We start from the raw sequence: 24,538 nt of genomic DNA, 5'->3' as shown, positions 1-24,538 counted from the left end.
CTGGTATGAATTAATATTTCAGATGCTCCACACTATACCGTCCACACTTCTTTATCACTTGGTCTACTTCTGCCATTTTCATTATGGATTTATGAACTTGTTTAATTGTCCATTGTTTAATTTCAATCTCCAGTGTTGTGATTAATATAGAGGAAAGTTTATGATATTATCATAGCTCAAGCAAAACCTGACTCTGCCTGAAGGTACATAAATTATGAGGCACTGAGAATCAAATGTGTATAATAAGTAAATCATTTCTTAAATTAAGCTTGTAATCCCTCAGCTGCTTTTCACCCCCTGGTACCGAGCTCTCCACCACCCCCTTTATCTTTATCACCACTTTAGAAAGTTCAAATTTAATTGTCATTCAATCATGCATGAATATCTGCGAATACGCCAAATGAAGCGGTGCTGCTCTGGGGCTAGGGTGCAAAACACAATACCAGCAGTCACACACAGCACAAGACACAATATAGCACATATAAGATATCAGTAAAATATAGTCACTCACTGTGTTCATGAATGTTGCAGCAATGTACAATTGAACACAATACGACTTGTCTTCTGCCAAGTGAACACTGGGGGCAGCACCTGCTCCACCTTGGACACTGCTCTGGTGGAGCACCCCAACACCAAGCGAGAGAAACTCCCACTGCCCAGGGGGGCAATTTGTCCCACTTTGGAACCGCTGGTCTACATATATAACAGATACTTCTACATTGTATTTTATAGGGTTTATTTATGTGTATGTTTGTGTATATATTTGTATGTATATTTTTATATAAATATGTATTTTTAAAAACTTGTGTTTATGCTTATTGTGTTATATTCAGCATCGGGTTTGGAGTAACAATCATTTTGTTCTCCTTTACACTTGTGTACTGAAGAATAACAATAACCAATCTTGAACGAAATGTTAAGCTTGGAGTTTATTCGCAGAACCCAGATTACATAAATACATTTTTCATTTTCTAATTATACTTAAAATATACAGAGGCATAGAAAACCTACAGCACAATACAGAACCTTCGGCCCACAAAGCTGTGCTGAACATGTCCTTGCCTTAGAAATAACCTAGGCTTACCCATAGGCCTCTATTTTTCTGAGCTCCATGTACCTGTCCAGAAGTCTCTCTTTTTTTATTATTCAAATTTTTATTATTTATTCTTATTTTACAAAGCAACACAACGTATCATAGAGCAGATACAGTACAGCATATTTACACAGCCATCCCATGACAGAAAAACAAATAAGACTTAGAAACAGAAAGAAGTTCTAATTTAAGTTTAAATTAACATACTACCAAAATTGATCCCTTGCATCTTGCACTTTTCCCTCACTGTTAATTCTTCCCAACGTGTTCATATGATGAAATCTTAATCATTCCCTCAGTCCATTCCTTCACAGTGGGACATCTGGGTTTTTTCCAGTTTTGCAATATAATTCTTGCAACTGTGATGAGACCCACCTTTAAAATAGTTAATTTGTCATTGTTTACATTAGGTATCATTGTCCTATCACCCAGGAGACAGAGCCGTGGGCCCAAGGGTAGTGTGGAACCCGACCAATTCCCCAACAAATCAAGAGCTTTACACCAAAATGGACGAACCATAGAACACTCCCAGATCATGTGAAAATATATGCCTACCTCATTTTTACATTTCCTGCATAAATTATTATCAACAATCCCCATTTTGTAGAGTCTAGTTGGTGTCCAGTAATATCTATGTACTCTTATACTGTATAAATTTCCCTCTCGCTTCCCTAATATGTCTACCTACATTTGATAAAATATTTGACCACTCATTATCTTTAATATCACTTCCAAGATCCTTCTGCCATACTGCTTTGAGATTGTTACACGATCCACCCACAGAGAGCTTGAACATTTTAAAAACATTGATGCTTTATGAACTTCCTGTGGTAATTTAAAGTATTCAGTTAAAGGGTTACTTGTGGGTCACCGTTCTTGAATATACTACTAACGCAATGTCTTATCTGTAAATACTTCCAAAAATTCCCTTTATCTGCAAGGTTATATTTCCTCTGCAAATCTACATATGACATAAAAATCCCATTCTCATTGAGATACTGTATTTACATTAAATCTTCCATTCTTTCCAGTACACCATTCTTTTCCCAATGCATTTCTCAGGGTTACTTCAAAGCAAGGGGTATAACTGGTTTAAATGTAACATTCTACCAGCTTTATGAATTGTACTCCACAAGAGTCTCTTAAAAGATCCTATCATATCTGTCTCCACCACTGTCGCTGGCAGCCCATTCCACACACTCACCACTCCTGACATCTCTGTATCTACTTTCAAGCACCATAAAACTGTGCCCTCTCATGCTAACCATTTCAACCTTGGGGGGAAAAAAGCCTCTGACTATCCACACGATCAATGCCACTCATCGTCGCTCTATCAGGTCACCTGTCATCCTCCGTCGCTCCAAGGATAAAAGGCCGAGTTCACTCAACCTATTCTCATAAGGCATGCTCCCCAATCCAGGCAACATCCTTGTTAAATTTCCTCTGCACCCTTACTATGGTTTCCACATCCTTCCTATAGTGAGGCGACCAGAACTGAGCACAGTACTCCAAGTGGGGTCTGGCCAGGGTCCTATATAGCTGCAACATTACCTCACGGCTCCTAAACTCAATCCCACGATTGATGAAGGCCAGTGCATCATATGCTTTCTTAACCAGAGAGTCAACCTGCACAGCAGCTTCGAGTGTCCTATGGACCTGGACCCCAAGATCCCTATGATCCTCCATACTGCCAAGAGTCTTACCATTAATACTATATTCTGACATCATATTTGATCTACATATGATGGTGTTTAAGTTTTAATTTAAAAGGAAAAGTTTTCCATTGTTTTTAAAGACCTTTGAATGTTCTGAAATGCTCTCAAGACAAAGAACTTTTTGAAGCATAGCCACATGTAGTGTTATAATATAGAAAAAGGGGCCAGTTTCTGCACAGCAAAATCCGATAAAGCAGCAAGGCAATATGGCCAGATCACTTATTTAGTGATATTAATTGAGAGAAATGTCATTTTGCCACATGTGCATGAATTATCGTTGCTACTTATTGAAATGTTTATGTTGTTAAAATGTTACAGATCCACTGTCCATGAGCCCTCAGAAAGCCTTGGAAAGCATTGGCGCTAACCTGCAGAAACAGTATGAGAACTGGCAGCCGAGGGTGAGTTTTCAATGCTGTGAATATGTTTAGTCGATCGATGTGAAAAACCAGAACAAAAACTGCAGTTGCTGGGAATCTGAAATTTAAAAACTCAGGCAGCATCTGTGGAGAGTGCAGTTATTTACAGATTTTGTCTGAGTATTTTTAGCATTTTCTATTTTTACTTATGGTTTTACTAAATGTGCTTTAACTGTTGGAGTGCAGAACCAAAAGTAGGCTTCTGATAAATGAAAATGGATCATTGGGGAGTAGTATTGTATATTCTTGGATTTTTGCTATTCTGCATGTTTAAAAGTTAAGGAGTATGATGTCCTTGAGAAGCCTGCAATGTTTGTATTTCCTGAGTGGCAATAACTCATTTTAATTGTTGTATTTAAAACTTGATTTCACAGAGATTTGTGTCACTCTGGTATATCTGTTTCCAATTTAGACAGCTGTTCCCTTTTTTTTTCAAACTATATTTTGTTTGTTTAAAAATAGATCAGCCATGATGGAATGGCAGACCAGACTTGATGGGCAGAATGGCCTAATTCTGCTCCTTTGTCTTGTGGTCTGAAGAAAAAAATCCAGAGTACCTAACATGCATATTTAGCTAAAATTGATGGAAAATTGGGGAAATACTTCAGTCATAATTTATGGTTTGCAAAATTGAATAGTCTTATGTATTGTGTCTCAGCTTTGTGGTTTCAACAGTTGACCAGTCCAAAGCTCACAAAATATGGAGTTGGATTTAGGATGATTTCTGTTTATTTAACAATTTCAGTCAGGGGGTGTTGAATCTCTGGAATTCTTTGCCACAGATGTTGTCAAAGTCAGGACATTGGGTATATTTAAAATGGAGGCTGATAGGATCTTGATTAATCAGGGCATCAAAGGTTAAAGGGAAAAGGCAGGAAAATAGGGTTGAGCGGGATAATAAATCAGCCATGATGGAATGGCAGTGCAGATTTATTGGGCTGAGTGGCATAAATTTGCTCCTGTGTTTTATGGTCTAACAAAGATACTGTTCAATTGTATTCTGACTCTACTTAAATTATACCGGTTTGTGTTGCTGCTCTGTGGGGTTTGCTTGAATCTGTGCTGGACTTGGGGACCGTGGTCTGCAACTAGTGGACATCTAGATCACCTGCAGTGATCCCTAACATTATGAACTTCAGTTCTGAATGCTGTTTGCTTGCTTTCATTGTTTTCATGATTTGTTTCTCTCTCTCTACATTCTCGTAGTTTGTTGGTCTTATTTTGCTTTTAGTGGGTTCTTTTGGCTTTCTTTGGCTGCCTGTAAGGAGGTGAATCTCAAGGCTGAAAAAAGTATATATACTTTGTTAATAAATATACTTCTAAACTTTGAATTTCCTGCACAAGCTCATTGAATTGAAAGGGAAACTAGACTGTTGAGTGATAGGTTGTGTGATCTTTCAGTTTATTTGTCATCTTGGCACCTCATACAATTATCATCTTACTTGTGTTTGGGAAATCCAGATAGAGGGTACTGCATTGGATCATCAGTTAATATGATTCCAGTCCAAGACAAATGTTTTTGAACTGATGTACATAGGTATTTTCATTATTTGCTATACATTGTTTGCAGTTTTACATATTGTCATGATAGGAAATTACTTTTTCAAGAGCTCTGCCCACTGAGGATGAGACATGACATGACTCTCTCTGGCTTATTGCATCCTGGATCGGTTCCTGTTTCTCATTCTTCTGATCTAAGCAGTGTCTCCGTTGGTTTTTACTTTTCTTACTAATACAGAATGGTACTTCAAGTACTTTTTTTCCCCCCAGAATGTGGTCCATTGATATTATTAGGTAAATAGTGAAAACTGATCCGGCTTGTACTTAGTCCTTCAGTTCTCTGAATCATGATAAGTTTGTTCCATTTTGAGACTGGTAAGGATTTAGATAGGGTAATCAGATTTCCCTGAGGTGCTTAATTCAGAGCTGATTAATTGAAGTTTTCTACCTTCTCTGGTGGATGCACTTAGTACTGAAGTATTGCATGAATTATTGCTGCTTAACATTCATTTTATTGTGTTGACCTAAAAAAGTTACAAATGCTGACAATCTGGCAAACTTGCTCTGCATTTTGTACAAGTTTTTAACCTTTATTAACATGATACTTGCATGGATAGAAGACTGGCTGGCTGGCTGACTGACAGACACCAAAGAATGGGAATAAAGACAGCTTTTTGTGGTTGGCTGCCAGTGACTTGTGTTCCACAGGGGTTGGTGTTGGGTCTGCTTCTTTGATGGCTTTGAGGCCGAGTTTGCAGATGATACGAAGGTGGGTAGGGGACAGGTAGTGTAGAGGGAGTCTCTAGAAGGATATGGATTAGGAGAATGTGCAAAGAAGTAGGTGGAATATAGTGTAGGGAAATGCATGATCATGCACCTTGGTCGAAGGAATAAAGATTTAGACCATTTTCTAAAAGGGGAGAAAGTTCAAAAATCAGAAGTTAATGGATCTGGGGACTCCTCATGCAGCTTTCCCCAAAGGTTAACTTGCAGGTTGAGTCGGTGGTAAGGAAGGCAAATGTAGTGTTAGCATTCATTTTGAGAGGGCTAGGATATAACAAGGATGTAATGAATGCAGAGGCCTTATAAGGCATTGGTCAGTCATATTTGGAGTATTGTAAGCAGTTTTGGGTCCCTTATCAAAGAAATGATGTGCTGGCAATGGAGAGGGTCCATAGGAGGTTCACGAGAATGATTTCAGAATTAAAGGGTTAATGTTTGAGGAGCAGATGATAACTGTGGGCCTATACTCACTGAAGTTTAGAAGAATGCGGGACATCTCCTTGAAACATATTGAATATTGAAGCTCCAGATAGGGTGCATGTGGAGAGGATGTTTCCTATAGTGGGCGAGTCGAGGACTGGAGGCTACAGCCTCAGAATACATGGGTGTCCTTTTAGAATAGAGATGAGGAGGAATTTCTTTAGCCAGAGGGTAGTGAATCTGTGGAATTAATGGTTACAGATGGCTGTGGAGGCCAAATCATTGGGTATATTTATGTTTGGGTTCTTGATTATTCAGGGAGAAGGCAGAAGAATGGTTTGAGAGGGACAAAAACCAACTTGTGGTCGTATGGTTCTTGCATATTTAAAGGTCAGCATGTCTGAAGCAAGTTGCTTGAGTCTTACTATTTAATGAGCAAATTCTTCCTTATTTTGTTTCTTCGTGGAATGGAAACAAAATAATTTGCACTGACCCATCCTCTCCTCAGTTACCCATAGTTTACTGTTTTCTGGACTTGAAAATGTGATAGTTAGATCCCTAGAGACACTGCTCAACATTTTAGGAACAGCTTCCTCCTCTGCCATTGGGTTGCTGAATGGACCATGAATACTACCTCACTATTTTTGCTCTCTTTTTTGCACTACTTTATTGTTTTGTATCCAATGGATTCCTGTTACTTGGGCCATTGTTTAGTTGGGTCAGCCACTTATTTGAGACAACACTTAAAGAACAAAAACTGATCTGGAAAATAGTTGGGGTTTCCCTTCATTTATTTGGGAAACCATGCCACTTAATTGGGGCAGGAAACTGTAGCTGAACAGTTTCCCACTGACCTCAGTCGCGTGCACTTGTGTGACCATTAGCCACTGCAGTGTGCTTAGAGTGAACAGATTTTAAATAATGTCAGGTACATATCTTTGTGTTCTAAAAGGCAGTGATTTTTATCACTGACAGTTGGCAAGAAATAAGCAGCAAGACAATTCTAAACTGTTTTGCTCACTGCAGTTTCAAGCATTTAAGCTTGGAGATGCCATAAACGGGTATGTGTGAAAATGAAATGATTTCACTACTTCAGTAAGTATCAAGAATCATCTTGAATGTTGCAAAGAAAATTAAGGTTTGGAGGATGCGTTCATTGATAGTATTGTACGAAGGCAGGCCATTTCCTGTACTAGGCACCTGTGCTGATTTTGTTCATTGCCTACACTGGATGAATTCCTCCATCGATAGCTACCAGGAACTAATACACATGTTTTGTAGTACTGTAGTGCTATAGGTAATTTGTTCTGTATTTCATTGAAATACATAATATGTTAATTTGTTTTTCATATACAATATACATTTCTAATCACAAACAAGAGAATATCTGTAGATGCTGGAAATCCAAGCAACGTGCACAAACTGCTCAAGGAACTCAGCAGGCCAGGCAGCATCTATAGAAAAGAGTACAGTCGATGTTTTGGGCCAATACCCTTCAGCAGGACTGGGGGAGAAAAAGGATGAGTAGATTTAAAAGGTGGGTGGAAGGGAGAGTGAAGCACAAGGTGATAGTTGAAATTGGGAGGGGAGGGGTGAATAAAGAGCTGGGAAGTCGATTGGTGAAACAGGTACAGGGCTGGAGAAGGGGGCATCTAATAGGAGAGGACAGAACCAGGGAAGGAAGAAAAAAAGGGGGAGAAGCACCAGAGGAAGGCGATGGACAGACAAGGAGATGAGGTGAGAAGGAAAAGGGGAATGGTGAAGGAGGGGGTGGGGTGCCATTACCGGAAATTCAAGTGTAACCCCCTGGGTCGCCTGAGGCTCGCTCAGCTCGTTCCCGTCTAGGGGGAGCAGCTTTTGGCCCCGCCAAACTGGGTAATCAGCTGGTGTGGATGTTGTGTGATGTCCCCACCTCACCCAAAAAACAGACAGTACACCATATGCGATTAAATAAGTACAATTTATAAAGGTTACTATAACTAAGTGATTAATAATGATACAGTATATATAAAGAAAAAATATAAAGAAAAGGCGCCAAACTTATCAAAGTCCAAACCACTTTGTGCACAACCGTTGGAGCTCAATTACTGAAATCTTCTGGCCACCATTCGATCCCCTCCGAACTCCTCGACTCGCAGCTTAGGACCATCTGAAGTGGTCAACCAAGCACATCTAGCTTCATCTCCTCTCCTCGGAGTACCTCCTGGCCTCGGACTCCAGCTCGGTGCAGGTCCGTTCCTCGCCCAGCTTACAGCATTGCGTCCTCTCTCTCACCCCTCGCGGCGATCTCCCCAAAAGCCCGCCAACAATAGCTCACAGACACAGAAGAATGAACAACATTAATCCCAATTGGTTTATAAAGAAATACAATTCTCATTATCAGTAAACTTTAACCCAAACAAGCTTCCAGCACTCTCTCGCAACAAAGAAGCATTCCTACTTTTAACAAAACAAAGAAGCCATTTTGATTACATACACAGTAACAAAGAAAAAAGAAGAAACCCCCTTTACACGAGAAATCGATGTTCATGCCATCAGGTTGGAGGCTACCCAAACAGAATATAAGGTGTTGTTCCTCCAACCTAAGTGTGGCTTCATCATGATTGTAGTGGCCATGGATTGACAAGTCGGAATGGGCGTGGGAAGTGGAATTAAAATGAGTGGCCACTGTGAGATCCCACTTCTTCTGGCAGTAAGATGTTCTTGGTAGTGGGATTCCGTTGGAGATGGCAGAGGTCACCAACCACCCCACCAGCCTCCATGTAAGGCACATAATTCTTGGTAACTTCCACCTTCTCCAACAGGATCCCACCACCAAGCACCTCTTTCCCACGCCCATGTCCCCCGCCACTTTCTGCTGGGATTGCTTCTTGTGTGACTCCCTTGACTCCCTCCCCACTGCTCTCCTTCCTTGCAAGCAGAACAAATGCTGCACATGTCCCTACACCTCCTCCCTCACTACCATTCAGGGCCCCAAACAGTCCTTCCAGATGAGGCAACACTCCACCTGTGTGTCTGTTGGGGTTATATACTGTGTCTGGTGCCCCTGGTGTAGCCTCCTGTATATTGGTGAGACCCTATGCAGATTGGGAGACTGTTTCGCTGAGCACCTGGCAGAAGAAGCGGGGTTTCCCAGCGGCCACCCTTTTTAATTCACTTCCCATTCCCATTCTGATTGTCATTCCTGTACTGCCATGACGAGACCACACTCAGGTTGGAGGAACAACACCTTGTATTCTGTCTGGGTAGCCTCCAACCTGATGGCATGAACATTGATTTCTCAACTTCTAGTAATGGCCCCCTCCCCCACCCTCTCCTTCACCATTCCCCATCCCCTTTGCCCTCTCTCACCTTATCTCCCTGCCTGCCCATCCCCTCCCTCTGGTGCTCCTATCCCCCCCACCCCCTTCGTTCTTCTTTAGCCTTCTGTCCTCTCCTGTTAGACTCCCCCTTCTCCAGCCCTGTATCTCTTTCACCATCAACTTCTCAGTTCTTTACTTCATCCCTCACTCCCCCCCCCCCCCCCCACACCCCGGTTTTACCTATCACCTTGTGTTTCTCTCTCCCCTCCCCCACCTTTTAAATCTACTCCTCATCATTTTTTCTCCAGCCCTGCTGAAGGGTCTTGGCCTGAAACATCGACTGTGCTCTTTTATAAGCCTCCTGGCCTGCTGAATTCCTTCAGCATTTTGTGTGTGTGATATATTTCTGATTGTAATTTACAGCCTATTTTATGTATTGCATTGCACTGCTGCCACAAAGCAACAAATTTCACAACACGTCAGTGATAATAAACCTGATCTGACATCTGTTCTGGTTATTTATCTTGGCTAACTTCAAAACAAACATCTAGATGAGAGCATGTCAATTGATTATTGGAAATCTGTTAATTTATACAATAAAATGTTGATAACTGCTCTCTCTTTGAAAATCCCAGTGTCTCACCCATTTTCACTTTGAACTTGGGTTTTGAGGAAGATTTATTATACCACTGCATCATTTTTAAAAAACAAATGAAAAAAGTTCAAACTGTTCTATACTTCTAGCTGGGATTGACGTCAATGATCTGTGTGACTTATGGATTCTCTGGTTACATTTTGACATGTGTAAGTCTTTAAGGAACATTTTATAGTTACCATGAAATGCTAATTTTGAGTACTCAGTTTCCTGCTGCATCATTCAAATATTCCTCAAATAACTTGCATACGTAGTTGGAGCTATATACTCCTTGGATAATAGGATTTCATTCTGTCAAATGCTGAAACCTTTTATGAGATGAGCGATTGTTTGCGCTAAGGAGGTAATTTGTTTGGTGTGCTTTGTTGCACATGAATATATTGAGTGTAAGTGTTCGGTAACGATGAGCTCTGTACAGAATGGTGGGTCAAGTTTTGGAACTTGACCTCGTGCATGCCAGCTTGAATTGTGTTGTTTGTCAATGGCGATCTGAACATTTGAAGACCATTTATTGCATGGTATTTCAAGATGGTATGAAGTGCTTGACTTGGACTGAAATAAAGCTGTTATACATTTCTTCATGAATTTTTAACATGAAATAAAAGTTTGCTCAATGTTCATGTGTTTGTTTGGAATTCTGGCATTTAATTGGATTTTAGAACTTATTCACATTAGCAATCTGTTTTCAGGAGGATGCTCTCCACATTTATGGCTCGCTAATGTGTTTCAATTTGAGTCCGTTTTGCAGATGTGCAATCTGTAATTCTCCATTTGCTACTTCAAAAAAAATTAAGATAATTGATTGAATCCATTTTTTTGGATGATTTGAGAGCCTCATGTTAAAATCAGAAAATGTTCATGATATCAGGCATCATTTACTTATGGATGTTGATATTAATTCTCTTTTGAATTGGAAGAGAGTTGCAATGTCACAGTCTTCAAATAAATATGGAAAGGAAAAGGGAAAGAACAAAAGGGAGGGTTTGTAAATGGGTTGAAAACAGAGCCTAAAGACTCTGGTTACAGAGTCAATGACAGAACTAAAATCGGAATAGGTAATCAATGAAAATCTATAAATGAATTAATCCAAATCTACAAATGTTGGGTGATTATAAACTGTATTGGGAAATAGTGTAACAAATGGTAATTTTTATAGTAAATTCCTTGTCAAAGTTCATCATTTACAAAGTACATCAAAGTCACCCTGAGATTCGTTTTCTTGTGTGCATTCTTAGTAAGTACAAGAAACACAATAGAATCAATGAAAGATTACATGCAACAGGGTGGTCAAACAAAAACCAATGTGCAAAAGACTACAAATTGTGCAAAACCAAAAGGGGAAAATAATCAATAAATAAGCAATGAATATCGAAGATATGATCATAGGTTATGGGAGAAGTTTAATAATGGGTGAGTGAAGTTATCCCCTCTGGTTCAAGAGCCTGATGGCTCAGGGGTAGTAACTTCCTGAACCAGGTGGTGTGTGTCCTGAACTCCTGTGCATTCTTCCTGATGGCAGCAGCGAGAAGAGAGTGTTGCCTTGGATGGTTGGGGTCCTTGATAATGGATGCTGCTTTTCAATGCTTGATGGTGGGGAGGGCTGCATCCACTGCTTTGGGAATTGGTATTTCTGTAGCAGGCTGTAATGCAACCAGTCAATATACCCTTCTCTGAAAATCTATAGAAGTTTGTCAAAGTGTTCAATGACGTGATAATCTTTGAAAACTTCTAAGAAAGTTGAGGCACTGCTGTGCTCTCTTTGAAATGGCATGTGTGCCTTGAACCCAAGATGGATCCTCTGAAATTATAACACCAAGGAATTTAAAATTGCTGACCCTTCCATCTCTGCTTTCCGCCCCTAACACAGGCCTGGCTCATGGACCTTTGGTTTCCCGCTCCTTGGGTTTTGTGACATTGTTGAAAGGTTGTTGTTATTGTAGTACCACTCAGCCAGATTTTCAGTCTCTCTTCTGTATGCTGATTCATTACAGCCTTTGATTCGGCCAATGACAGTGGTGCTGTCAGCAAATTTAAATGTAGCATTGGAGCTGTGATTAGTCCCACAGTCATAAGTGTAAAACGAGTAGAGCAGGGGGCTAAGCACACAGCCTTGTGATGCACCTGTGCTGACGGTAATTGTGGAGGTGTGTTGCCAGTCTGAGTTGAATGGGGTCTGCAAGTGAGGAAATTGAGAATCTAGTTATTGAGTTGTAGGAGTTATTGAGATATAGGTGTCTTGAAATTTATTGATTAGTTTTGAGGGGATGACGGTTTTGAAAGCTGATCTGTATTCATTCAGATCCTCTGAGTCCTTTGAACACGGCCCAGTCCACCGGCTTGAAGCAAGCTCGTAGCTGCAGATCTGTCTCCTGCGACCACCTCTTTGTTTTCCTTACTTCCAGAACCTTGCTGTTTAGCTTTTACTTGTTTGCAGGTAGGAGGAGGACAGCCGAATGATCATATTTGCCAAAATGTGGTCTAGAGATTGAACAGTGAGCAACCCTTAAGGTACAATAGCAGCAGTCCAGTGTGTTGATACCACTGCTGCTGTAGGTGATATGCTGATGATAATTGGGTAGGTATTTCTTCGAAAAAGCCGGATTGAAATCCCCAACTATGATTTGAAAGGCTTCAGGGTAGGCTGTCGCTTGTTTGCTGGAGGTGGCACTCAGTACCTCATGTGCTTCTTAATGTTGGCTTTTGCAGTATGTAAACTGTAGTCAGGATCATGGAGGTAGAATGGTTGCCAGATCACAGATGAACTCTCTTGGTCAGTAGAACAAATGGATAATCAAAAGTTAGTGAACTAATTATTTTGGGTTCTGGAGAAAACATAACTGTGGCTACAAGTTAAGAATTCATTACAAGCTATCATAGATACTATAATTCAGTGTAATTAATAGCATTAAAGCAAGTATGATGCTGATGGCATAAGGTATTTAATTGAAAAATACCTTAATGTATTGAAAAGAAAATTATGTGGTTTTGGTGAGGACTAAGGACAGGGAGAGAAAACTTGGAGCTGTAACATAACTGAAAGGATAAGTGACTGGAAGACGGAGGTCTCACTTGTAATTTGAACAGAATTGACTCATAAAGTGCTTATTCTATCTGTGGCTACCACTATGCAACAGAAAGCATTTTGAGGGCTTTAAATGTGTTATATTGAATCAATTGCAAAGAAGGGAGTTTATACATTCTTCTTGTGACCTTGTAGGTTTGCATAGTGCTCCAGAGGTACAGATTAGTGGCTTAATTGACCACATGGGTGTAATTGGGTGATGTAGGCTTGTTGGGCTGGAAATGCTTGTTACTGTGTTGTATCTCTAGATAAAAAATTGCTATTCAACTACAAAGTGGTGTGATTGATGAGAATAACTAAAAGGATATGCTGATGGATCTCATGGTTGTATGAAAGGAGGGATTTTTGGTGAAAATAGAGATAAAAATTAGGGGGTTACGGAGGTGTCTTCCTGAAATGTTGAAAGGTAAAAATTGGTGTTTCACAGTAGCAGTTGTGTTAGAAGTCAAGTCAAGTCACTTTTTATTGGCATTTTGACCATAACTGCTGGTACAGTGCACAGTAAAAACGAGACGACGTTATTATGCAGGAAAGTGTGCCTTGTGGAACTTGTTTCTGGGCAGGATGGAAACGGGTAGAAAATCCCTCTTCTGTCTTTTTCTCATTCCCCATTCTGGTTCCCCTCTATCCTTTCTCTTCTCCTCACCTGCCTATCACCTTCCTCTGTTTCTGCTCTTCCTTTCTTTACTTCCACAGTCCACTCTCCTCTCCTTAGAGTTCTTCAACCTTACATCTTCCACCTGTCACCTCCCAATACTTCATTCCACCTCCCCCTCCCACTCACCTGGCCTCAACTATCACCTGCCAGCTTCTCCTCCTTAACCTCACCCTCTTCCCCCCCCCCCCCCACCTTATTTTGGCTTCTTATTTTCCAGTCCTGATGAAGGGTTTTGGCCTGAAAAATCAACTTTTTAATTCTTCTCCATTGATGTTGCTTGGCCTGTTAAGTTCCTCCAGCATCTTGATCTGTGCTATATTGATGTGTGTTATAAAGGTTCTGTCAGCTATGAAGTGAGAGATTTCTTGGTTGAAGGAAAATTCAGTGGATAATCTAAAATGGAAGGTAGACCCACCAGAACAGAGACTGGAGAAATAGAGTAGAGTCCTTCTAGAAAGTAGGATAAAATGCAGTTAAGGAGGCGCGATACTGAGTTTGTCATTGATATTAATCAGTCCTGTCACCAGCAATAGAGATGAATGAAGTGAAGGAAGGTAAAAGTTGGAGGTGCGCCATGTGAAAGCAAAGGAATGCTGGAATTTTAAAAAAGCTGCAAATGGTGGATGTTTAAAGTTCAAACAGAAAATTGCTGAAACATCCAGCAGGTCAGGCAGCAAATGCAGAAGGAGAAATGCTGCTGATGTTTTGGGCTAAAGTTCCTGCTTCATAAATTATTCTGTTATAAAATTGTTGACTTAATGAAATTATTATCTTTAATAATTGTGGTAAAGCCTTTTCAATGTCTATTATTGCCAAGCTCTAAGGATTTTGTACATTTCTACAACATGGTAATACAGCTTTCTCAAATGCTGAAGGGGTTTTGTTGTATCTACTATAAATGCCCGGAAGAAAATGAATCTCAAGGTAGTATATGGTGACATATAGGTAGTTAGATAACAAATTTACTTTGAACTTTTGGTCTTCGGGAATGGAAAGTTTATGGAACCATTATTGGCTGGAGAAAACCGAACCATGGCCACAAATTAAGATCTCATTACAAACTATTACAGATACTATCATTCAGTATAATTAATAACAGTAAAGCAAGTAATGATCTGATTATTCAAATATTGTTCATGAAGGATCTGCTGTGGGCCCAGCAAGTAAGGGCAATTACAAAGGAAGAACTGCATCATCATGGACATCTTGGATTATGCCCACAACATTTTGGAGAGGGAGAGAGAGCAGCCAGATGTCTTGGTACATATTGGTACCAATGACATAGGAAGGAAAAGCAAAGAGGTCCTGAAAAGTGACTTTAGAGAGCTGGATAGAAAGCTGTGAAGCAGGAGCTCCCGGGTAGTAATTTCTGGTTTGCTGCCCGTTCCACATCCCAGTGAGTGTGGAAACAGGATGATTTGGCAGATTAATGCGTGGCTAAGAAGCTGGTGCAGGGGACAGGGCTTCAGGTTCTGGGATTATTAGAATCTCTTCTGGGGGTGGGGTATGGCTTGTTCAAAAATGACAAGTTGTACCTGAACCTGAGGGAACTAATATTCTCACGGGCAGGTTTATTAGAGCTGTTGGGGAGGGTTTAAATTAATTTGGCAGGGGATAGGAATCAGAGTAAAGGGATTCAGGATAGGATGGATGGTAAAAATCAAAGATAGCATGCAGTCAAACTGTCAGGAAGGGCAGGCAGTTGATAGGACATAATTGCAGCCAGCAGGGTGACTATTAGTGCATTAGGTATGCAGAATCAAAAAGGGTAGCAAATACAGTACTCAGAGTGTGACATCTCAATGCACAGAGTATAAGAAACAAGGTGGATAATCTTGTTGCACTATTACAGATTGTCAGTAATGATATTGTGGCCATCACTGAATTGTGCCTGAAGGATGGTTGTAGTTGGGAGCTAAATATCCAAGGTTACATGTTGCATTGGAGGGATAAGAAGGTAAACGGAGGGGATGGTGTGGCTCTGCTGGTTAAGAATGGCATCTAATCATTAGAAAGATGTGACATAGGATTGGAAGATGTTGAATGCTTGTGGGCTGAAGTTAAGAAACTGCAAGGGTAAAAGGATCCTGATGGGAGTTATCTACAGACCTCCCAACAGTAGCTGGGATGTGGCCCACAGATTACAATGAGAAATAGAAAAGGCACATCAAAAAAGCAATGTTACGATAGTCATGGGAGATTTCAACATGCAAATCAATTGAGAAAATTAGGTTGGAAATGGATCTAAAGAGAGAGTGAGTTGGTTGAATGCCTATGTGATGGTTGTATAGAGCAGTTTGTCTTTGAGCGTACTAGGGGATCAGCTATACTGGATTGGGTGTTATTTAATGAACTGGAGGTGATTAGGGAGCTTAAAGTAAAAGAACCCTTAGGAGGCAGTGATCACAATATGATTGAGTTCAACTTGAAATTTGATAGGAGAAAATGAAGTCTGATATAGCAGTATTTCAGTGGAGTAAAGGAAATTACAGTGGTATGAGAGAGGAGAGGAGAAAGTAAATTGGAAGGAAATGCTGGCAGGGATGACAGCAGAGCAGTAATGGTGTGAGTTTTCGGGGGGAAACTATCCTGAGGAAGGTGCAGGATAGAAGAAATACATAAATAAAGAAATACGCAAATGGCAGAATAGGACAACTGTGACTGACAGGGAAGTCAAAGCTAATGTAAAAGCAAAAGAGAGGGCATACAAAAAAGCAAGAATTAGTGGAAAGACAGAGGATTGGGAAGTTTTTAAAACCCTACAGAGAGCAACTAAAAGAACTGTTAGAGAAAAGATGAAATATGAATGCAAGCTAACAAACAATATCAAAGTGGATATTAAAGCTTTTTCAAGTAGGTAAAATATAAAAGAGATGTGAGTGGATGTAGGACCGCTAGAAAATGGAGATGGCAGATGAACTAAATGAGTATTTTGCATTAGTCTTCACTGTGGAAGGGTGTGAGGGAAGAGAAGTGAGTGCAGTTATTGTTACTTGAGAGAAGCTGCTCAAAAAGCTGAAAGACCTAAGGTACATAAGTCACCTGGCCCAGATGAACTGCCCCTGGACTTTTGAAAGAGGTAGTGGTAGGGATTGTGGAGGTATGAGTAATGCTTTTCCAGTCCTCTGGTATGGTGGCAGAGGATTGGAAAATTGCAAATGCCACTCTACTCTTGCGCTCCATGGGCCAAGTGGCCTAATTCTGCTCCTATGTCTTATGTTCTTACGGTCTACTTCTGTAGGAGTTTGCAAAGATTCAGCATGACATCTAAGATTTCGACAAACTTCTTTTGATGTGTGACAGAGTATGCTGACGGGCTGCATCACAGGCTGGTATGCAAACACCAGTGCCCTTAAACTGAAAATCCCCCCAAAAGTAGTGGTTATGGGTGTTCATCACAGGTAGAGCTCTTCTCACCACTGAGCACATTGACATGGAGTGTTGTTAAAGGAAACCAGCATCCATCATCAGGGACCCCCACTACCCAGGTCATTCTGTCTTCGTTGCTACTGCCATTGTGAAGAAGGTATAGGAGCCTCACGACTCACCACCAGGTTGAGGAACAGTAATTCAACCGTCAGGCTCTTGAACCAAAGAGGAAAACTTCACCTGCCCCATCATTGAAATATTCCCACAATCTATGGATTCACTTTCAAGGACTCTTCATCTTATATTCATAATATTTATTGTTTGCTTATCTATCCACCTATTGTCTTTTGCACACTAAATGCCCAAGTTGGTACGATCTTTCATTGACTCTATTATGGTTATTATTCTATTACTGATTTATTGAGTATGCTGACAAGAAACCAAATCTCACGGTTGTATTTGGTGACATGTATGTAATAAACTTTGATAATAAACTTACTTCAAACTTTTGAACTTTGAAGAAGTTTGAGAATCAAAGTATTTATTGAGGGACCTATAAGGTTTTAAATGGGCAATGTTATGGAAATGTATTTCAATCTACAGCCAAGAAATCTCAGAAAATACATACTGCAAAGAATAGTCAGCTACACAATCTGCTCTTATAATTACATTGAAATGTCCTAAGATGCTTCACAGATGGAAATTAAAATTAGGCAGACTCCCATAAAGAAATATGAGAGCTGGTATTAAGAGAGGTCTGAAAAGAAAGCTGTGGAGTAGTTTAGGGAGAGAACATCAGAGCTTTGATTGCAATGGTATTAATCTTTGGAAGGTAATATGTGTTTATTTCCCCAGCTCTCAGGCCAGGTATTGTTTTAATGGGAATAAGAAACAGTGGCTGCAATTGTTTTCTGGGTATGGGGCAGGTTTTTATGGACTTACTTTTGCAATTCCTTGCAGAGCACAATGCAAATAGAATTAGCAAAGCAATAAGGTCTGTAGATAAAGTTTCTTTGTTTTGCATAAATCAGAACAACAATTTTACCAAAAATTATACATCAGTGTTCTCAATAGAAAATGTACAAGACTGAAAAGGAAATTAATATAATCCCCAGTAGGTGAAGAGAATGGAGAATGCTCTAAAGCCTTGTATTTCATTGGAATTCCCATAGTTTAATGAGCATTTATTGGTAAATAGTACAAGAGCCTTGTATTTCACTAGGACTATGCTGTGGCATTTTACAAATAATAAATTTATTTCTCTCAAAGCCAGGAAATGGGCATTAATGAAACAATAGGAAAAAAACTCAAATATTAGTTGTTATTTAAATAACCTTGCCTCAAATAGAACAGTTAAATCAGCAAGACCAGAATGCTAATTCTAATATAAATATAAAGACCACAGGTGACAAAAGGTATTTGGCCTGAAACAATAACTATTTCTTTACATTGAAGGAATGCTGAAATTCATAACAGAATATAATAACATTGCCCAGTTTGGAAGAGGTACAATAGAGACAGGGGAGTATCAGAAAAGATGTGAGAAGGACTGACGCAAAATGTTCCAAAATAACCCATTAAGAGGCAGTCATGGCTAGCATATGCACAATTTCGACAAGCTGTGCTTTTTAAATCTGGAAATGAATGGACTTCGGAGAGGTTAATTTCAGAATCAGGTTTATTATCACTGACGTAAGTCATAAAATTTGTTATTATGCGGCAGAAGTACAGTACATGAAAATGACTATATTCAACAAGTAAAAAAGAAAAAAGTGTGTATGTATGTGTAACTATACACACACGCAGATAGTGAGGTTGTGTTCATTGGTTCATGAACTGTTCAGAAATCTGATGGTGGAGGGTAAGAAGCTGTTCCAAAAACATTGAGTGTGTTTGTCTTCAAGCTCCTGTAGTTCCTAGTAATGAGAACAGAGCATGTCTGGATGGTGAGGGTCCTTCTTAAGCAAGAGAAAGTCTGCACGTGCTGGAAATCCGAGCAACACATACCAATTGCTGGACGAATTCAGCAAGTTAGGCAACATCTATGGAAAAATACAGTCGCTGCTTTGGGAAGAAGCCCTTTGGCAGAACTGGGGGGAAAAAAAGCTGAGGAGTAGATTTGAAAGGTGGGGGGGAGGGGAGAGAGAAACGCCAGGCGATAGGTGAGACTTGGAGGGGGAAGGATGAAGCAAAGAAGTTGATTTGTGAAAGAGACAGAAGGCCATGGAAGAAAGAAGAAAGCGTGTGGGGTGGGAGCACCAGAGGGAGGCGATGAGCGGGCAAGGAGATAACATGAGAGAGGTACAAGGGGATGGGAAATGGTGAAGGTGTGGGTGGGAGAAGGCATTACTGGAAGTTTGAGAAATCGGTGTTCATGCCATCAGATTGGAGGCTACCCCAACGGAATATAAGGTGTTACTCCTCCAGCCTAAGTGTGGCCTTATCCTGACAGTGGAGAAGGTCATGGATGGACATACTGGAAATGAAAGTGGAATTAAAATGGGTGGTTACTGGGAGATCCTGCTTTTTCTGGTGGATGGAGCGTAGATGCTCGGCGAAGCAGTCTCCCATTCTGCGTTGGGTCCTTCATGATAGATGCCACCTTCTTGAGTCCATGCCTGTTGAAAACTCTGGCCTGACAGAAGTTGTTGTAGCGTATGTTTGGGGGTGGTAAAGCTGCTATTCAAAAGGAAGTAGTTGTTGGCTTTCAGGCCATTTTGCGGGGAGCTGGATTGGTAGAATGTTATGATGCCTTCATGGTTTTAAAAAAAAGGTTGGTGTTTGGAAATCTGAGAATTACTTCACTGAATGTTTCAATTTACATGTGACAAAGCTAATCTTTGTCTATTAAAATAATCAAGGCATTAGTTGAAGGAGGGAAGAGATTGGACAGTACTAAAAAAATCATTGTAATTGGGTTTTACTGATAGGATTTTGTTTTTATAATTTCATCTTTTGTGCTGAAATGGGGAAAAAGAACAAAATGTTTTGCTGCTCAGGATTTCACATTTTATGTTCAGTGGAGAAGTAACCCTTTAGAATGGAAAATATATACTTTCAATGAATGAGAAATGCTTTGTGAGCCAAACAGCAATGTTCATTACAGTATTAAAGCTTTTTCAGTTTGAACAAACAGACATCTTAGATCAGTGGTTCCCAACCTTTTCTATGCCCCACACCCCTAGGAAATGTTTGATTAATGTTTGCACCCCCTACAAAGGTACATTTGAAGATGAAGAAGTCTAATTTCTAATTTTTGAACCACAAATTGAACCACATACAATACTGCAGGTGAACAAATAGAACTTTAAAAAAAAGCTTAATTCAGTGCATAAAATGCAAATATAAACTGAGCAATTAGCTTCTAATTTATTCAGAAAAAATTGTAAACAGTAAAATCAATCCCAATTGTGAACATAAAATTCAATGACTTCTTGCTCCTGCTTCTCATTCATGATTTGGTCAAAATGTGCAACTTTCTTGCTGACTGCGATCCTCAGGTCTGCCTGTGGATTCAGGCAATTTCTAGATTTTGTCTTGATTGACAAAAGAGAACTGAATCCAGATTCACACAACTGTGTTGTTGCAAATGGAGTGCGGACACAGAGAGCTTCTCCACCAAGTCTTGGGAACATATCCAGTGCTGCACACCAAAACTCCTGCAAAGTCTTGCTTTCAGATTGCATTTCAAGAGCTCGATTTGTCCACAAATCAATAAGATCTTCCTTCATCTCTTCATCATCTGACATTTTCTCCAAATGTAGGAATATGGATTCATGATCCATTCTTCTGAAATCTTCAGGTCTCCAGCAGCAAAATATCCATCAAATGATTCTGACATTTCCAAATGAGCCACAATTTCTTCACGCACAGTAGGAGTTATGGATCCAGCATCATCAACCATCTCTTCTAGTGAAGGAAAATTTGAGAGACTGCCTCTTTCCATCCTTTGACGCCAAAGGCGTAACTTTTCTTTGAAGGCATTCAATTTTTCACAAGCCTTCAATATGTTTATCCCTTTTCCTTGAAAAGAAACACTCAGGTCATTCATATGAGTGAAAATGTCAGCTAAGTAAGCCAGCATTTGGGCGAATTCCTGTGATTCCATTGCCCCAACCAGATCACATTCACACTTCTCCAGAAAAACTTTGATTTCTTCCAGCAGTTCAAAGACGCGGGTTAAAGCTTGTCCTTGTGACAACCAACGGACAAAGTGTGGAAAAGCAAAACTGAATGCTCATTTCTCAGATTGTCCAAAGCACGCCCCCTGATCCAGTTGATGATCTTCACACAAGTATCAATGACTTTCTTCAAATTTGGAGGCAATGCTTTTGATGCCAAAGCATGCTGATGAAGAAAACAATGGGTAACTTGCAAGTCTGGAATCTCCTTTTTCATCAATGCAGAAAAGCCAGATTTATTTCCAAGCATTGCAAGTGCCCCATCAGTGCACACAGAACCAATGACTTTGATATCTAAATCATGTTTGCAAAGACGTCTTTCACCAGCTGCATTACATATGTTGCAGTTGTGTTTGTTTTCAGATCTTTACAAAACAGGAAATCTTCCTTCACAGCACAATCATTGACATACCTCACTAATGTGATGAGTTGACTACAACTGGAGACATCAGTTGACTCATCCAACTGAATAGAGATTTTAAGAGGACTAGCTCTGACATTTGAGATGACTTGGTCCAAAATATCTTCACTCTAATCACTGATTCAGTTATGAAGGACATTATTTGATAGGGGCACCTGTTCAAATTTTTTTCTTGCTTCTTTCCCCAGTATAATTGTTGCCATTTCCAGTGCACATGGCTTGATGAGATCTTCCGCAATTGTATGGGGCTTTTTGGATTTGGCCACTTTATATGCCACTTGGTATGAAGCAAGAAGTAGTGGTTTTTCAACAGAAACGAAACCTAATTTTGGAAGAGTTCCTTGTGAATCAAAACGAGCTCTTTTGATTTTCAATGACCCAACATCATGTCCTTCAACATCAGCTCCGCCAAGCTTGTTCTTGAAGTGCTCTTGAAGCTTGGATGGCTTCAGATTTGAGTTGGAAAACACAACACTACAAAGAATGCACTGGGTTTTTTGCAAGCCATTATTTCCCGTTGTGCAAGTGAAACCAAAGCACACATAGTCATCATTCCACTTCCCTCTCTTTGACATGATGAAGGGTTAATGAAGGGAAAAATCTGAGCTGATATGAGAGAAACTATCTGACTAAGTCAGGGATGACCACTTTACTCAACCAGACACGCCTATAGCAAAGTATCACGAGAAATACGCTTTCAAATATTATATTACGATATTATCTGCGGTTAAGCCAAGATAAATCGTAAGGTGGAAATGCTACAGGGACGCAACGCGAATTATTAGGCTACTCTCTATTGAATTTACACACCTATTTCTGATGATTACCAGAGATATGAACTCCCATTACACGATTCAAAATCCATGGTGCTAATCATGATACCTCCTCAACTAACATAATTCAAAATTATCAACGATTCAAGAAAAAAACCTTTTAAGAGAAAAAAAACTTTTGAAATTCAAAAACTTCTTTGATGCATTGAGACAAATACAAATGGATGACTTCAGCTGCTTTTTATCAAAATGCGGCTTTTAAAAATTTTATAATTGAATAATTTACCTACTGTCTGCGGGTTTGGTTTTAATATGAAGTCGTTACTTGATGGTTGATTCGGGATGTATAAAGATTTTGGCATTATGAGATGATTTTTAACTCTGAGATGTAACCTTCTAGCTAACAATGATGAGACTCCTCGACTCTGAGGTGTAACTTCCCAGGTAACATTAATGAGAATCCTCAATGCTGACTCGGGCAGCACGAGACCGGAGTGAGTTTACATCTCTCTTGACTCGGGCAGCGGGAGACTGGAGCATGCTTGGGACAAACGTTACTACCACTTCTCAAGGCACACCGGCAGCTGGCTGGAGTGATGACTCGTGACTCATTACTCAAGGACACAAACCACTCTCTGTCGCACTCCAGGTTGGGAACCCCTGTCTTAGATTAATCTGTAGAGGTGGGCTAGATCTGGAGCATCTTGACTTTTTGAACATGTGTGCACTGAAAGATATGGATTTCTTAATCTGAATACTGTCAAGGAAAGTACACTATTAGAGAAGAAAGAAATTTCAATTCATAGTTTTTCTTCAGAAAATCATTTTCCCTTTTTGAAGGATTGGGGTGGAGTTAAACTACCAACCTGTTTACCGGTGTTCTCCGTTTTTCGAATGTTAGCTTTACGACAACTCGCTGTTATGAAAGACCTACATTAGTACCTGTTTTCGCTAACCAAAGAGGATTTTCGCTTTTACGAAAAAAAGACGCCTGCTTCATACGTGTGTTTAACCCGAGAAAGACTACAATGACTGTGAAACCTTGTGTGAGCATGCGTGTACGTGCCGATTTTTTTCCTCTCTGGATCGATTTTGGCTCGCTGTCTTCCTGATTTTGATAAGTGAATCTACACCATACATACTTTATACTTTATACTTTATACTTTATACAGGGTGTATATTTATCATATCATTCCTGCTTTTGCAAAATGTTAGTGTTATTTTAGGTTTTATGTGTTGTTTGGTAGGTTATTTTTTGGGTCTGGGAATGCTCAAAAATTTTTCCCATACAAATTAATGATAATTGCTTCTTCGCTTTACGACATTTCGGTTTACAAATGGTTTCATAGGAACGCTCTACCTTTGGATTGCACTATGCTTATAAAATGGTAATTTCTGCAGAGAAAATTCATTTATGATTTAGTGATTTTAAGTCTCATATTATACTAGATCTAAAGCACAGTTGGAATCTGTTAAATTTGTGTTTTCACAGCCTCTGAATACTGATATGTTGAATATCAACTTTGATATTCATTGGTGTGTAAAAACATTGTTTGGATATAGGAGAAAGAAAGTATTATGCTCAATTGTATATTTATAACAAAATATAAAACATCTGCAATAAATAGCAAATGCAATTATTGCATTCTGCTGTAAGATAGCATCCATCATAGCCAGAATATGCAGTCTGTCCTACTTGGAGAACATTTCTTATTGAATAACTCAGAACTAGTTACTGATGAGAAATGGGTTTAATGACTATGTTTGGGAGTTCTTTAAAAGCATAAATGGTGCATATGTTGCTGGCTTTATGGCTTAGACATGTGTAAGAGCTAACCCTGTCTTGTATTCTGTTTACTGAAGTCCATTATACATTGCCTCACTTCAGTGGAACTTGCAGTGTGGCATTGTTCTGTGATCATAGCTATGATTGTAAAGGATTTCAGCTGTAGTGTACATGAGCTCTGCACAGTAGCATTTTTAATTATCTCTTTTAACTTAAGGTGCTTAGTTGAGTGATGAATAGAACACAAAACTTTGAAAATACGCCCATGTTTTATTTGGACAATGGCAGAGAACTGTTGATGCTGACGTGATGAAAGCTAAAATTAAAATTTTTGAATATATTGCCAAAATCTTTTAAGCAACATTGTGTACAGCTACCAGC

The 24,538-nt window shown here is 39.7% G+C and overlaps 1 protein-coding gene across 1 annotated transcript in view; it reads left to right on the top strand.

Moving 5' to 3' along the window:
• The window catches only part of rptor (regulatory associated protein of MTOR, complex 1), a 499,208-nt gene that overhangs the window by 63,696 nt on the left and 410,974 nt on the right, over positions 1-24,538 (top strand). Inside the window, exon 3 of the mRNA XM_059948392.1 lies at positions 3,127-3,209. Within this exon, the coding sequence (XP_059804375.1) occupies positions 3,127-3,209 (83 nt within the window). The remainder of the gene's footprint in view (positions 1-3,126; positions 3,210-24,538) is intronic.

The sequence above is a fragment of the Hypanus sabinus genome, chromosome 23 (assembly GCF_030144855.1).
Source record: "Hypanus sabinus isolate sHypSab1 chromosome 23, sHypSab1.hap1, whole genome shotgun sequence".
NCBI classification, from domain to species: Eukaryota; Metazoa; Chordata; class Chondrichthyes; order Myliobatiformes; family Dasyatidae; genus Hypanus; species Hypanus sabinus.
The sequence above is the reverse complement of the archived record's forward strand: the minus strand, read 5'-3'. Positions and strand labels throughout refer to the sequence as shown.